The 16,317-nt window shown below is 36.0% G+C and overlaps 2 protein-coding genes across 2 annotated transcripts in view; both read left to right on the top strand.

Annotated features, from left to right (window-relative positions):
• The window catches only part of LOC149409108 (uncharacterized), a 47,146-nt gene extending 41,888 nt beyond the window's left edge, over nucleotides 1-5,258 (top strand). The window contains exon 4 of the mRNA XM_089650131.1: nucleotides 5,244-5,258. Within this exon, the coding sequence (XP_089506257.1) occupies nucleotides 5,244-5,258 (15 nt within the window). The remainder of the gene's footprint in view (nucleotides 1-5,243) is intronic.
• Nucleotides 5,259-6,802: 1,544 nt separating this feature from the next.
• On the top strand, nucleotides 6,803-12,454 carry LOC149409109 (uncharacterized). Its single transcript, XM_089650132.1, has 4 exons — nucleotides 6,803-7,058; nucleotides 7,166-7,224; nucleotides 7,385-7,522; nucleotides 12,359-12,454. Exons 1-4 carry the CDS (start codon nucleotides 6,803-6,805, stop codon nucleotides 12,452-12,454), a joined length of 549 nt encoding a protein of 182 aa, XP_089506258.1.
• The last annotated feature ends 3,863 nt before the right edge of the window (nucleotides 12,455-16,317 follow it).

A 16,317-nucleotide genomic window follows, 5' to 3' on the forward strand; every position in this document is an offset into this window, starting at 1 on the left:
TCTCCTACCAAGCTGCCTTCATATTTAAAACTCAAAGAGTTTCTTTATAACAAATGCGAAGCTCTTGTACGAGACTTACATTTTTCGACTCGCGATAGCAGTACTATTGACAAACCTCTTGAACGGAACTTTAATCAGGCTGCCAAAAAACTCACTTCAGCGCTTCTTTGCGATCTTAAGAAAGGACAGCCTAAAACAAATAGGTCCTCGTACTCCACCACTTATATGAAATGCTCCTGTTGCGGGGAAGACCACTCTATTTCCAAGTGCAAGGTATTTGCACTCATGTCAGTTCAGGATCGCCTACAGTTTGTTCAATCACACTGTTGGTATTTCAATTGTCTTCATTCTTCTCATTATCTTAAAGATTGTAAATCTTTGTTTACATGTCAAAAATGTCAGCAAAAACATCATACTTTGCTCCATCGAGACGAAAACGCTTCTTTGGAAGATCAGTATCAACACTCCACGACGTCTACGGACCAGGAGCCTTCTTCCGACTCTAAAATTCAGGTCCTCACCAACTTAGGAGACAAGTCCATAGTACTATTGTCGACCGCCAATGTTGGCATTCGCGATTCATCCGGCCGTTTCCAAACCTTTCGCGCATTGATCGATTCGGGCAGTCAAGCTCACTTCATCACCGATCGTGCTGCGGAGCTCGTAGGCATCCCTCGTCAAGCCAGTTCTCAGAGAGTTAGCGGCTTAGGCCAATCTTCCGCAACCACGTCAGGAATCATTCAATTAGAGATCGGTGTTAAGGGACGGGTTCTCTTCAACATCAAGGCACTTACGCTGCCTAGTATCTGTGGCAACATGCCAACTGTTCGTCTAGATAAGTCATCGTGGCATCAGTTGAGAGACTTGCCTCTTGCCGATCCTGACTGTCACAAACCGGGACCGATTGATCTTCTTTTGGGTGCTGAGGTTTTCTCTTCTCTTCTGAGACCTGGTAATGTGAATGGTGGTCCACGTCAGCCATCAGCTTTCAATTCTGCATTCGGTTGGCTTCTTCTAGGTTCAGTTGGTTCGGAAACTGCTCACGAAACGAAATCTTTCATCGTTACTAACGAGGACCGGCTCCACGAAGAGGTCCAGCGACTGTGGGAGTTATACACCATTCCCCAGTCTTCACACCTCACTCCTGAGGAACAATTTTGTAAACAAATGTACTGCACTGACCACTCACGGGACGGATCTTCGGGAAGATACATCGTATCCTTGCCTTTCCGAGAAAGGGGAAGGGATATCTCTTTTCCAGGGTCGCATGAGATCGCTTTACGTAGATTCCATTCCCTCGAGCGCGAACTCATAGCAAATCCAACCTTACGTGAACAATATTCTGCTTTCATGACTGATTATTTACACAGTGGTCCCATGACTCGTGTCCCTGGAAAAGATTTGCACAAGGGAAAGTATCACATACCTCATCATTGCACTCTTCGTCCAAGCAGCGCTAGCACTAAGTTAAGAGTGGTTTTCGACGCCTCAGCGACGGATGTGAACGGATCCTCGTTAAATGATACCTTGCTTATCGGTCCAAAGCTTTAAAAGAACCTGCTGGAGCTTTTGCTAAAATTCCGTATACCATCGGTAGTGTTTACTGCTGATGTACGACAAATGTATCGCCAAATATTGGTTCAAGAACCAGATCGTGCTTTCCAAGGAATATTTTGGCGTTTTCATTCGTCGGAACCCATCCAAGAGTACCAACCAAACACTGTAACCTATAGTGTCTCCTCCGCCCCATTTTTAGCCTGTCGTACTGTCAAACAGTTGACCAAATATGAAGGTTATGATTTACTGCTAGCGCGTCGTGTGCTAACTTCGGATATTTACATAGATGACATCGTCACCGGTTGTAACAGCTTGGAACAAGCTCAACAAATGAAAACCGAAGTTATCGAGCTGTTCAAACGAGGTCAATTCGAATTGCGGAAGTGGGTTAGTAACAAACCAGAATTACTCGCCGATCTGCCTCCGGAATACTGCCTCAATTACTTGCGAATCATGGATGTTGACAATAAAGTCCAAATATATTTGGTTTGCGCCAAGTCTCGAGTCGCCCCCACAAAAAAGATTTCATTGCCTCGCCTTGAACTGTGTGCGGCAGTTCTTCTAGCAGATCTATTAAAATTCGTCAAAGATTTATAAGTACCATTGCTTCCGATCTCCAATATCTTTGCGTGGTCGGATTCAATCATCGTGCTCGCCTGGTTACGTTCTCTTCCGTGTCACTGGAAGACTTTCGTGGCTAACCGTGCCAGTCACATTCAAGATGCCCTCGAAGGGACTTCCTGGCTTCACGTGTCATCTGGAGATAATCCAGCGGATGTCGCTTCTCGTGGTCAATCTCCAGCCGATCTGATCGATAACACGTTATGGTGGGCGGGGCCTTCGTGGCTGATCCAGTCATCCGATTCTTGGCCGTTCTTCGATGGCAATTTCGACGAAATTGAACTTCACTCTGAGGAACGAGTTCGATCTTTATTTGTCCAACAGGACGAAAATATGGTGGACCTATTACTAGTTAAATTTTCTTCGATTCGGAAGACCCAACGCATTCTCGGTTACTGTCTTAGATTCATATACAACCTACAGAATAAAGAATCTCGTCGTTTGTATCTTCCATTAAACCGTGCCGAAATTCACACTTCACTTTTGACAGTAGTTAAACGCACTCAACATGTACATTTTAATGATGATATCACACGCTTGAAAGAGGGCAACCTTATGTCGAAACAAATGCGGAAGCTTAATCCCTTCATTGACGACCACGGTGTGCTCAGGGTGGGTGGCAGGTTATCTCAATCTGGGCTCGAATTCGAGTATAAACATCCTGCCCTATTTCCTCGCGAATCTAAGCTGACTTCTCTTGTGATAGACGCTCTACATCGAGAACATTGTCATCCAGGCCCCAACGGCGTTGTTCGTATCGCTACGGTTCGTACATCGAATGGTTCTCTTCTCACGAGACCATTAACCAAATTATGTCCATTGCCTAGTCAATGTGACTAATCATCTTCGCTTCCGCGGCGCATTCTTTCTTATCATTTTCATTATTATTATTAATATATATATTTTTTCTTTTTCTTCTCTCTTTTCACTGTTTCTTCGTTCACGCAACGTTCCACAGCATTGCCCGTTTTGTTTCTAAATTTTCTTTAAAATACACGTTGTTGTATTTTGGTGGGCGGAATGTTCCGTAACGCCAATTGCTTTTGACAGGCCGTGTACTAACCAATCGTATCGTCAGAATTTGAACTGTGTAGTTTAAGTTCGCACAAGTCAGCTAAAACGACGGAAAGCCGTGAGCCGAGCCAGTTGCACAAAAACGGTTCGTCCTGTCAATATCGATCCCCGGTTGTGTTATCGGAATAATCGTAATACGTATTTTTTATCGCAATTTAATCTAAAATAACGAGTGATAACGAACGACAATCCCGTTCCAGTGTTGACAGATGAGGCTTATGCAGATTTCACCATCATTTCACCGGTAAGTTGATTGTGAATTAACGTTATGTATTGTGTTTTTGCATCGCCTGTCACAAGCCATATAATTCATTTATACTTTATCTGTGTGGAATAGCCCTTTAAAGTGCGGCTATTCCAACCCCTGTTCGTTCTTAGAACAGAAACTATTATTGTAACATAAGTTACTCAACAATTTCATTGTTTATAACTTACATATAGATATTTTACTTACTAATGATATACTCTGTAATTTTTTTATATGACATAAATAAAATTATATTATTTTTGTTGTGTGTTTTTGGGGTTTTATGCCGTGTTGCGCTAACTCTTTCTTTAGCCGACGTTTAGGACAGCGTTGCAGTGTCCATCATCAGGGCAGACCCGGAAGATCCGAAGATGTGTCGGCTAAAGAAGGAGTTAGCGCAACACGGCATAACACCCCAAAAACACACAACAAAAATGCTTTTGGCCGTGAAAATCTATAAACCAAATTTATTTTAATTTAATAATTTTAAAAAATTGTCTACGACTCTATTGTCTATGTATAACTTTTTTTTTTGTATTAGGTAATTCACCCTCAAAAGAGTGCTTTGTCTATGTATAACTCATATATTTTGTTGACACATGTTTTCTTTACCGTCCGTTGTTTAATCAGTCACCCGCGCAGTTAAATGTATAATTCCATACTTGTGATATAGTTACGCTATTATTAAGTTATTAAGTATAGTTACGCTAGTTTATATTAATTAGTTAGTCATAATTCTTATTTTTATTGCTATTCACTTTGGAAGCGACCACTGTTCTAATGTCATGCTCAAATGTCTAAAACTTCCTAGTTTAACTAATGCCAATCGGTACCAAAAGCAGAACGCTAATACCGATTTATTTATAAATGTAGAGTTATCTGACTATTGACGTCGACTTTTTGAAATGTTTTAACTTCAAGGTTAAGGTACAAATGTAATTATATCGTTATTTCCAATAATGAGTTATGTATACTATTTCACTGTTTTTACAGAATATTACAAGCGAAACCAAATATTTAAAGCACAAACAATTTTGTTTGGGCCGGAACCAATTGCCAAACGCAACCACAGCAGTGCCATGGATCTACCAATTCAAGAGACTGTTTCCCGCAAGACGGAACCAGGGCCCCAGGAAGAAGGCGGAGATGAAATACCGCATACGGATATAGATTTCGATCTTCCCGATATAAAGAAGGAATGTTTGGAATATGCGGAGAGTACTCAGACAGACAGTTAGTTGCATTGCATACGTATAAATGTAGAATGTTAAATTCAGATGTTCGGAATCCATGTCCGTTTCGAAATGTCGTGCAGGACAGGACGAATTTACTTTAAAATATATCTTTGCTAAACTAAAGCACATTTTAACTCACGTATTGCTCACAATAAATTCCCGTTTCTTTGAATTTTCACCTCATCTGTTTTCGACATATATTCGTGTCCATTAACTAAATATACATAAATATTTTTAAAAGAAAATATCATTCCATTGACTTTTAACAACAAAACCGTGTTCTGAAGCTAGTCAAGAGTAAATGGCTTTCCTTCTTGAAAGATCGGTCCTTGAAGTGACATCTGACATCTTTAAATCTTAAATTAAGCTTAAAGTCTGTTCATGTTTTTCTTGCTCCTGTGTGGTCAATCAATGTTATCTTTTGTCGAAGATATTTTATTTTAATTTTAATTAAAAACCAGTTTTTTTGTAGATTTACGGTTAATATACTTTGTTGTATTGTTTTTCAGGTTGCTTTAATATAGAGTCTGTTACCATCAAGGCGGAGCTTGGACCCCGAGAAGAAGATGAAGGGGGATTTAAATACACGAAAATTGACTTAGACCTGCCGGATGTTAAAAAGGAGTGCTTGGAACGCGTTGAAAGAACTGCCAAGACAGCAGGTAAAATGTTTTTTCCTTCTTAGTAGTCCAGTTAATCAAAACAAAAAACCAGAATGCTGATTATTTTAAGGTCAATGAAAAAATACTTCAAAAATAATATATGCCGTTATTTTTATTACATTTCTAAGGCAGTAAGAAAATCTAAATGGTCAAGTGTTTTGAATTGGTTGCTGCAGAAGCTCGCTAGTTCTGTAAAAAGAAAACCAACTCAGCATGTTGGGAGCAAGATGACGATTCAGCTACCTATTATTTTGTTTAAAACCTGTAATTTCGTAGTAAATTCTGACAGCTTACAATACAGAAATAAAGGGAAATAATAATAAACACTTGTCGCAATGATTTTCCGTATTTACATAAATTCCTAAAAAAATCAACCGTGCAGTATTGGAGTGTTCTATTACATGCGGCCTCTGAAATGGTATATTCTGCTGCAACACGTCTGAAAATACTGATGAGATATTTAAAGATGAATTTGAATGAATATTTTCTATAGCTAAAAACTATAATCTATGAATAGTTTTTGTTAGAATTATAATTTTTATTTCTTTACATTACATTGAAAACACTATTTCTTAAAAAATTGTTTTTATAAAGTTTATCTATGTACATCTCGGCGTTTCAATTCAAAAGTATAAATAAGTGCAAAGCACAAATTAGTCACCTGTTCCTGTGGGAACCTATTTTTTACTTTTATGTGAATTTGGAATGCTTTTCTGCACTTAGTAACACACGAAAGTAATAAGTCACATGAAGCCAACTATTAATCCTTTATTTTTAAATTATCGTCAGATCTGAAGATACAACAAGTGGAAACCACGGAGTGCTACTGTTCATATTCTCAAAAGGGAAATTTGACGAGCAACATGCTGACTCACAGTGGCGAAAAACCTTTTTCATGTTCTGAGTGCAATTTTACGGCTTCTCTTAAGGGCCTACTGAAGATGCACATGTTGACCCACATCGGTGAAAAACCTTTTTTATGTTCTTTGTGCCACTATTCGTGCTCTCAAAAGAATTATTTGATCAGCCACATGCTAACTCACAGTGGAGAAAAGTCTTTCAAATGTTCCGAGTGCAACTATTCATCCTTCCATAAAAAATATTTGACGAGCCACATGCTGATTCACAGTGGAGAAAAACCTTTTTCATGTTCCTTGTGCAACGCTTCATTTAATCAAAAGAGCCATCTGAATAGCCACATGCTGACTCACACGAGAGAAAAACCTTTTTAATGCTCTGAGTGCGACTATTCGTGTACTCAAAAGGGAAATTTGACAGTACACATACGATCCCACAATGGAGAAAAACCTTTTAAATGCTCAGAGTGCAACTATCCGTCTACTGTAAAGGAACGTTTGACGCCACACATGCGAACTCACACTGGAGAAAAACCTTTTTCATGTTCTATGTGCAACAACTCATTTTCTCAAAAGGGCTACCTGACGAAACACGTGCTCACTCACACCGGAGAAAAACCTTTTTCATGTTCTATGTGCAACAATTCATTTTCTCAAAAGAGCAGTCTGACGTGTCACATGCTGACTCACACTGGAAAAAAACCTTTTTCATGTTCTTCGTGCAACAATTCATTTTCTCGAAAGAGCAATCTGACGCGCCACATGCTGACTCACACTGGAGAAAAACCTTTTTCATGTTCTTTGTGCAACAATTTATTTTCTCATAAGAGCAGTCTGACGATCCACATTCTGAATCACACTGGAGAAAAACCCTTTAAATGCTCTGAGTGCAACTATTCGTGTACTCGAAAGGGAAATTTGACGGTACATATGCGAACCCACAATGGAGAAAAACCTTTTTCATGTTCTTTGTGCGCCAATTCATTTTTTCACAAGATCAGTCTGACGTGCCACATGCTGACTCACACTGGAGAAAAACCTTTTTCATGTTATATGTGCAACAACTCATTTTCTCAAAAGGGCTACCTGACGAAACACATGCTCACTCACACTGGAGAAAAACCTTTTTCATGTTCTTTGTGCAACAAATTATTTTCTCATAAAAGCAGTCTGACGAAACACATGCTCACTCACACTGGAGAAAAACCTTTTTCATGTTCTTTGTGCAACAAATTATTTTCTCAAAAGGGCTACCTGACGAAACACATGGTCACTCACACTGGAGAAAAACCTTTTTCATGTTCTATGTGCAACAATTCATTTTCTCATAAGAGCAACCTGACGAAACACATGCTCACTCACACTGGAGAAAAACCTTTTTCATGTTCTCTGTGCAACAAATTATTTTCTCATAAGAGCAGTCTGACGATCCACATTCTGAATCATACTGGAGAAAAACCTTTTTCATGTTCTATGTGCAACAATTCATTTTCTCAAAAGAACAACCTGACGAAACACATGCTCACTCACACTGGAGAAAAACCTTTTTCATGTTCCAAGTGCAACTATTCATGCATTCGAAAATTCTATCTGACGAGACACATTCTGATTCACTCTGGAGAGTAACCGTTCAGATGTTCCTAGTGCATCTATCCATGTTCTCCAAAAGGAAGTTTGAAGAAATACACGCTGATGTACAGTGGAGAAAACCCTTTTTCATATTCCGAGTGCAACTGTTCAAAAAAGCCAGCTGACGAACCATCTGAAGACTCATATGAAACATAACTTTTCCAAACATCCATAGGAGATTGGTCGGATGACTAAACTCCCGTATTACTTGAATTCTAATGAATCAATCGTACGAGGAACGTTATCAAGTTTTATCATGCCTCTGTCCTACTATAACACACTTTAAAAACATGGAATATCTTGGAATTGGAACCAATGAAAGTCTACGGACCAATGAATAGAGACCAGCCTTGATCACTCACTTAGAGCTGCTCAACATAGCCCAAAAAGAGGTTTACGCTTAAGAAAATTCTAAACGTTCTGGTTAGAACTCCTACACATGAAATATCTTTAATTTTCAATCCACGAAAGCTTTAATTTCAAATTTCTGAATATCCCGCTGCTCAACATAAATACTTAACCAGAGAAAAAATCGAAAATTTCGAGTAATAACTTATTTCAATACATCTTTTGGACAGAGAAATATTAAATTTCATGGTGAAAAAATATATAATTCCCTAACAAATCAACTATCTAGTATACTAACTAAAATGAAACATGTCTGAGAAAACTAAGTGATAATCAATAATAACTTGCAAACAGTAACTTGCTATAATTACTTGCAAACATGATGAATACAATGTAAAGACATTAAGATAATCATTTCAAAAACTACAAAATGCCGCCTCAGAACAGTAAACCATAGGGAGGATGATTGTGGAAATCGCCATATTATTCTTATACATTTAATAATATGTTTTTTATTTTTATTTTTAGAAATGCTCAGTGATGATACAATTGGTAAGGTGTATTAAATTATACTTGATAAGAGAACCTATTATGTATCTATATTCAATGTCTTAGTAATTTCACCTGGATAACTATATGAGTAAAAGTATTTAAAAAGAGGAAAGTTTGTGGAGAGAGGAGCAGAATTTTGTGATTCTGGGTTTATGTGTGCACGAATCATAATTGACTGCTTATAATTTTTTTTTGAAAAATTAAGTTTAAGTGCTTATAAAATAATAAAATCATGCTAATAAAATATGAGTAGTAATTTTTCGTATTAGATATACGCGAGTGATTTGAAAGTTATTTGCTGAATTAGTGTTGTTGGCTTCTATATAAAGAAGCGTCGTGCGCCTAGTCCAACACGTTGGAACATTTAAACCAATGACTGGTAGCAATTTTGAACCATCCATTTTATTATTTAGCAGTGTAGAAACAATGTCTACTTTGTTCCTTTTTGTGTAAAGTTATTATGTTATTTTTAGTTTTGTTGTATTTCTTACGTAAAATTTTCAATTTTATAATTTTATTAGATAATAATACAACTTTACCTCCGTTTTTTTGTTTAACGCCGTTTTTGTGCAAAATCACCTGAAGGGCGCTTTACAAATATATAAAACATTTCTTCAATAATCTATGTTATTACGAACTATATATGGAGATAATAAACAGAACAATCCCTACCTGGTAGGTCATTTGAGATTAAATCTACGTATATCTTATATTCTAAATCTACGTATATATTTTATTGTGAAAGCATTCTCCAGTGGACTTCTGACCAATATAGTCTATATGTGGTGGACTAATCAGAGCGTGGGCAGAGGCGCATCCGCGAGGCCCTTTTCTTTCAGTACCTGTTTTATACATCAACACAGTGGTCCTACCATTTTTTATGAATACAAAAATAAAATATAATTTTGCAGAAAATATTTAAAAAGAGTTTATTTTATTTATTTATAAAACACATGATACATAACCAACAATTTACATAAAGTAGATATATTCGAACACCATACTAGGCGGCTGCCTGTTTCATGGTGACCAATGGAGTATTGTTACTTTGTATTATATATGTAGTCTAGTGTGAACATAATAAACGGATCTAGATAAGTGATGCTAAAAATTGAAAACATTATAATAAAATAAAAATAAAAAGTAGAAAATAGAAAGGGTAAAACAAGTAATTAAGCATTAGGTTAAAAGAATGAACATAATTTTTTTTCGATATGGGTGCATGCAAGCACACAATATATACGTAGGTGCACATATCTATACAGACATAAACATACGTATATTGCTTTTTTTTTTTAAATTTATATAGTCTAATCTTTTACAAAAATAATTCCTTTCGACTCTTTGCTTTGCTAAAGTCTGTAAGTAAGGATTTGTAGTCGATTTTTGAAGCTAACTCTGCTTCGATTGATAGTATTCCTAAAGCAGATAACCGTTCCTGTTTCATGCTATTTCTCAAATAATTTTTTATTATTTTTAATTTCGAAAAACTTCTTTCTGCGGATGATGTACTTACTGGCATAGTCAGCATAATTCTAATCGCAACATAAACATTAGGGTAAATGTCTTGCAATTCATTTTTAATTATATATTCAATCAGATTTTTGGTATCTTTAATAGTTATTAGGAATAGTATGTTAGGAACTAAGAGTTGCAGTTCTTCGTATAGTTCATAGGATTCTATATCTTTGCTTTCTCCATGTTGTAGTAATATACCTAGGTCATTGCAGTGTTTCAAAAGTTCGCTATTTGTCAAGGATTTTAAATTATTTATTTCATACAAGAATTCAAAATAATTGTAGTATTGAGAGAGTGCTGTAAATCTCGTATCGGTATCTTGTATGATGGAATTAACCATTGTAGTAAAAAAATCTATTCTAAATCTACTTTCAGCAGAATCAATAGGCTCATCTGCAGCTTCATAACTGAACATTCTCTTTTTTCTGCGAGCCCTTTTCTACTTAAAAGTGGTTGGAATCTCATAACTGCTCTTTTCTATGAACTCGTAAGCTTTTGTAATACATTCATTAAAGCCTGTTTCCCGAAATTCTTGGATCCAGTCACGAAAATTGCATAAATTATCAATAGCGATCTTTAAATTTATATTGACTTTTTGCCAGATTTTACTTATATTATTCACACGTATTAATATTTCATACCACACGTGTATCGAAATAATAAATTCTAGAGTAAGCATTTCAGTAATAATTGCTTCGCAATCGCAGAGAGTATCTGCGTCTCCAGATTGAGTTTTCAGATTATTTACGCCATCTATTACTTCATCAAATTGAAATAAAATAGCTTTAACGGAAACGATTCTACTTTCACACCTTGTATCAGACAATGATTTCAATGATATCTTCAATGTATCCTTCAGTAATTCCCATCTCTTGCTGGATTTTGAAAATAAGACATATAATTTTTGGATAAACCCAAAAAACACCTTTGCCATAGATGATGTGTTGGCTGCGTCTACTAATATAAGATTCCAACTATGGCAGCCAAAAGGCGTAAAGAATGCTCTTGGATTAATGGTCTCAGTATTCTGGATTTCGTTCCCTTGTTGATTCCAACCATATTTGCGCCATTATCGTAGCCTTGGCCTCTACAGTTTTGAATATTTAATTCATATTTTTCTAGCTCTTTGAGAATTGTTTCTGTTAAAAATTCTCCTGTTGATTCCGAAACTGCCAAAAAGCCAAGAAAATGTTCTTCAATTGTACCGGTGCAGGTATTGATGAATCTTATTATAACGGACATTTGTTCGACTCTACTGATGACTGATGTCCCTTGTACAGTCCAGCATTATAGCATAGTACTTACTTTCTTTAATTTTCCCTATAATCTCATTGACAATGGTTTGTGACATTCATAAAATAAGGGCTCAGGGCTCAGTGTCATTTGTAGTATCGTTGGATTCACTTTGTAGAACTTCTTCTGGCGAAGACTTCTCTTCATTCTGTTGACAATCAGTTATTATTCCCGATACTCCAGTTTAGAGGTCGAAAGAATTTTCTTTTGATTCAAAAATTTCTGCATGCTAGCACTAAGAGCTGCATTAGTTACTGCCATCTCAGCTTTTCTTTTTCGCTTCGATGTTCTAGATTCCCATTTCCGATGTGCATCTCTATCTCTGCTCGGGCCGGACATGATATCTGTAAATCGTTTTGTAATTTACGTACCTAAATATAAGAATAACATGGCAGTATAATTGTGAGTTGAGATGAGAATGTCAATCTTTTGTAACGATAGAAAATTTATGCTTCGTAGATATTGCGCAGGCACATACTTCTCCCATAATGGAGTTGTCTACTGTAAATAAACTATCGTAAACTGTACGATGGTGGAATACCTAAATATGTGGGTAAGATTAAATAATTGGGCATATAAAAACAAAAAATCTGATTAAATAAGATCATTAGATATGTAATAAAGTTATAAACTTATAAGCGTGAAATTTTAATAATCCGCGAAAAAAATTAATGTTATAGGAGTTTTAAAATTCTTAACAATGCAGTGAATAACAAAAAAAAGTGATTACCCAAAATTAATTTAAAAAAAATATGTTAATCATAGACATATGAATATTTACTAGACCAGAACAGAAAGGTGAGGGGTAGAATCCAACTGCAGCGGGACGCAGAGCGGGAATACAACTTTGGTGATATGTGATTCGTCAATAACTCTATCTGACAGTATATAGGCATCTCGCATTATAATATCACGATTTAGTTCTTAAAAGCAGACTCTGCTTTTGAATGAATATACCTTTTTACATGGGAGCGCGAATTGCTCACCGCGTAATAAACAAATTTGCGAACTGCAAACACGGCAAAGTAAGAGCGCATTTTTTTCATTAGTTCAATATTTTGTTTCCGTATTTAGCTAAGACACTTTTACAAATGTTTCATAATTTACCTAGCCCAGTAAACAGCGGCTTTATGTTTCGCGTCGCCGCGATGCGACAGTAGTGCGCCCGCCGCCCGCCACCGCCCGCCGTGTCTTGTCAAATTATGTTCCTTTTATCTGAATAAATTTAAAATAGAGTAAAATTATGCTTATATGTGGAATGTAATACGACAATTAGGTTTATTATCTTTTTCACTTCTATTTTTACACGTTTTCATAGCACAAGTCACCATTTTTGCAGAGTTATTTCGTAAAATGTACCGATGAAAGCTCGACGATGGTCCCCACAAGAATGATGACGTCACATTTTTTAGATTCCGCATTCGCATCCGTGATGTTAATTTATTTTATCTTTCAAGGAACGTAAAATAAAAGTGTTCAAAATTAGCCCAATTCAAAAGTAAAAGTAGACACTAGGTACTATAAAATTACTACCCAGTTGGTTCCATGATGAAATTGATGAGAAATAACATCGAGTAGACTAAGGTTATGTGAATTTTATTATGTATATACTTACCTACTATTTTAATTACTCGTATGATTCAGCCACAATTCACTGTCACCTGTCACTCACTATTTAATTGTTAAGTTAAATTAAACACTTAGTGATAAGTGATAACTTTAATGTTTTGTTTAATTAAAACTGTACAGTGCCCACGATCAATGTAATCAGTCGAAGCAATGCACACTACTATGACGCCTGCCGGGTCGGGACGTATCGAACGAAAGTAGAGGATCTGTCAAAATCTGAGTCTAGGGATGGGAACGCAAAGATCGATACCGAAAATTTCCGATGATCGATATTGATAATAAAATTTTGCACATAAATCGATGATGAGATCATAAAGGGGCCTCGCTCACGCGAGGCCCCTTTATGTGCGAGGCCGTGGGCGAGGGGCCGCTTCGCCCACGCCTAGCTATGCCACTGAATATAGATAACATTTCTGTAGTCCTGGCACTTTTTGAATTCTCACTTATTCTTAACAAGAAACCTAGCTTCTTGTAGGATTTTGAAATAATTTGCTTGATGTGCTTAGCAAAAACTAATTTTCAGCCTAGATTGTGTTTAGTCTTTACATGAGAATTTTCTTCGTTCCCACCGCAATGTCATTTATATAGTGCCTACCTCTACGTTCACATTACATTACTGGAAAACTATTGGAATTATGGAACATGACAATTGAAAAATAATAGTTTAAATTTGAGTAAGTATAATTTTTGAAAACAAGAGAAGGGTTAGTACCACCTCAAAAGCAAAATTTTGGTGTTTTTCGTGTACATAATTGTTATATCTGTCTTACTTAGCAGATTTAAGGATTGGGAACTCTTTGTTAAAAAGTAAAAGGTTCTACTTATAATTGTTTTTATTACGTTACAATAAATAGGTTTGGATTTAGCTACACTGTTCATTACCCGAGGGTTGGAAATTCTCTGGTTCGAGAATCTTGTTCCCTGTCACTATAACCTCACAAGCATCTGTTACACTCTAGCAACATCTGACGGACTCTGAAGTAAGCTTTGTGACTAGCGCCATCTATCGCTTAAATACCCAACTTATTACCATACATCACAATAATATCGTTGAAATATAAAAATACAAAAGTTGACCCTCTAGGAAATGCATAATATCGCTTTAAGTGCTCATTGTTTTTGTTGTTGCGATAATTACCAGGAGGTATCGCGGTCGAACTCACTATATTGTGATTTTTTTGTGTGCTCTTTTGCTGAGATACATTGGTAAATGATTAGTCATCCCATTTTCCTTCCCTTCTCGTTGTTTATGGAACTCAAATAATTTATTTTTCATTCAACTTAAATTTGAATTAATTCACGTCATGTAGGTACTGTATGTATGTTTCCTAAATAAACTCAAATAAAATAATCTTTTTCATTCTTATAAATAGTATCATCCAATTCTAGCAAACGCCTGTTTATTTCGTTTCTTCTATTTATTTATTTGAAAAAATTATAGTCCATTACTGAGAGTCGGATGCAACAGATTATAAAGGTTTATTGTTTAAGTTATAATATATTTCTAGTCAACGCAATTTAGTGTCATATATATATATGACACTAAATTGAGAAATATAATAATATAATAAATAATAATAACAATAATAAATAAAAAGGAGAATAATTGTCTATGACTCATAATTGTTTAATTTCTATGCTCAGCAATTTTATTTGACACACGCCTTCTTTACTGCTAGTGATTTCATTATATTTTCAATCTCTAATTCTACGTTATAGTCCTTCAACTGTTAAGTCTACGCAGCTTAATTTATATTCCCAGACTTGTGATTGTTATGGGTAAGTACTAATGCTTATATTCATCGCTACTAATTTTGGTAGCTACCGTTATTCTGAATCAAACTGAGTGACGAGTGACCAATTTCCTTTAATTTGTGTTATATAATACTCAAATGCACAACGGCGCGTCTAAAGCAACTTATCTTAACTTACACCAATCGGTACCTTAGTTAGGAAATCCATTGGTGTTTTGTTCTAAGAACTTTAAAATGTCAATTGGACGTCTACCATTTTTAAGTGTTTTGGAAGAATATCAAATATCGGTAACCAATATTATGTTAATTGTATAATGGCAAACACAACGAGCGGTTTACTGGTTTAACTTTAAATATGAATAAAGTATATATTGAGTTATACGACGTCTGACGACAATTCTCTAGACCGATTGCAAATGTCGTCTTCAAGGTCAAAATAGTCACGATTATTTTATCCTTATTCCAAATATGCGTTATTCATACGATATCATTGTTTTGACAGAATATTCCGAGCACATTCAAATAAGGGTTCCGTTACAACTATGTTCTTTTTCAGGCGTTTTTGTTTGGGCTTGTACCAATTAGGATCAAATCCCACTACAGCAGTGCCATGGACCTGCTTAATCTTGATACAATTCCCATATTAAAGACGGAACCAGCGCACAGTGCATTGAAGTGTATGGGGGAGAGGACAAAAATCATAAAACCGGTTACGCGTAAAATAAATAAAAAAAAATGCCGTTTTCTAAATCTGTGTCATAAGTCATTAGTTTACGATTTACATTGGTTTTCTATGTTAAAATATTTTTATACTACTCTTCCAAGGAAGCATTAGCTTGTGGTTATCAGAGGAGTGAACAGTACATTATTGTAGTTATTGAGCAATTAATAATACGATAGTTAAATGTATTAGGTTGTAGTAAGTACATTGCAGAGAGAAAGTAGAAAAAAAATTACATAATTGGTAAGTGTGATATAAGTTTATGTATGGGATCTTAAACTAATCTGAATCCGAAGATTCTTGGTCGCTACTAAATTCTAAATCTAGATGTAGGTTTAGGCTGGATGTGGCGGAAGGTTTGTCTACTTATTTAATATACTTCTGAACCTCTCCATCCATTTTCACGCCTTTATTTGTAGTTATATTCTTTTTGGATGATAAGAGAGGTTCAGAAGTCAACAGAAATATTCTGATCAGGTCTGTGTTGGAGCTCTCTATCGAGCATTTAGGGGTATGAGATAGTCGATTTTTTCTAACCTCCTTGTGTCTCGCCTCTAGCGCATCTTCGGATAAATGTTCTATTGGCAAGGGAAATGCGTCGATTATTTCACACCCGTGAA

The sequence above is a fragment of the Hesperophylax consimilis genome, unplaced genomic scaffold (assembly GCF_061612785.1).
Source record: "Hesperophylax consimilis isolate HC1 unplaced genomic scaffold, BYU_Hcon_1.0 scaffold_36, whole genome shotgun sequence".
Lineage (NCBI taxonomy): Eukaryota > Metazoa > Arthropoda > Insecta > Trichoptera > Limnephilidae > Hesperophylax > Hesperophylax consimilis.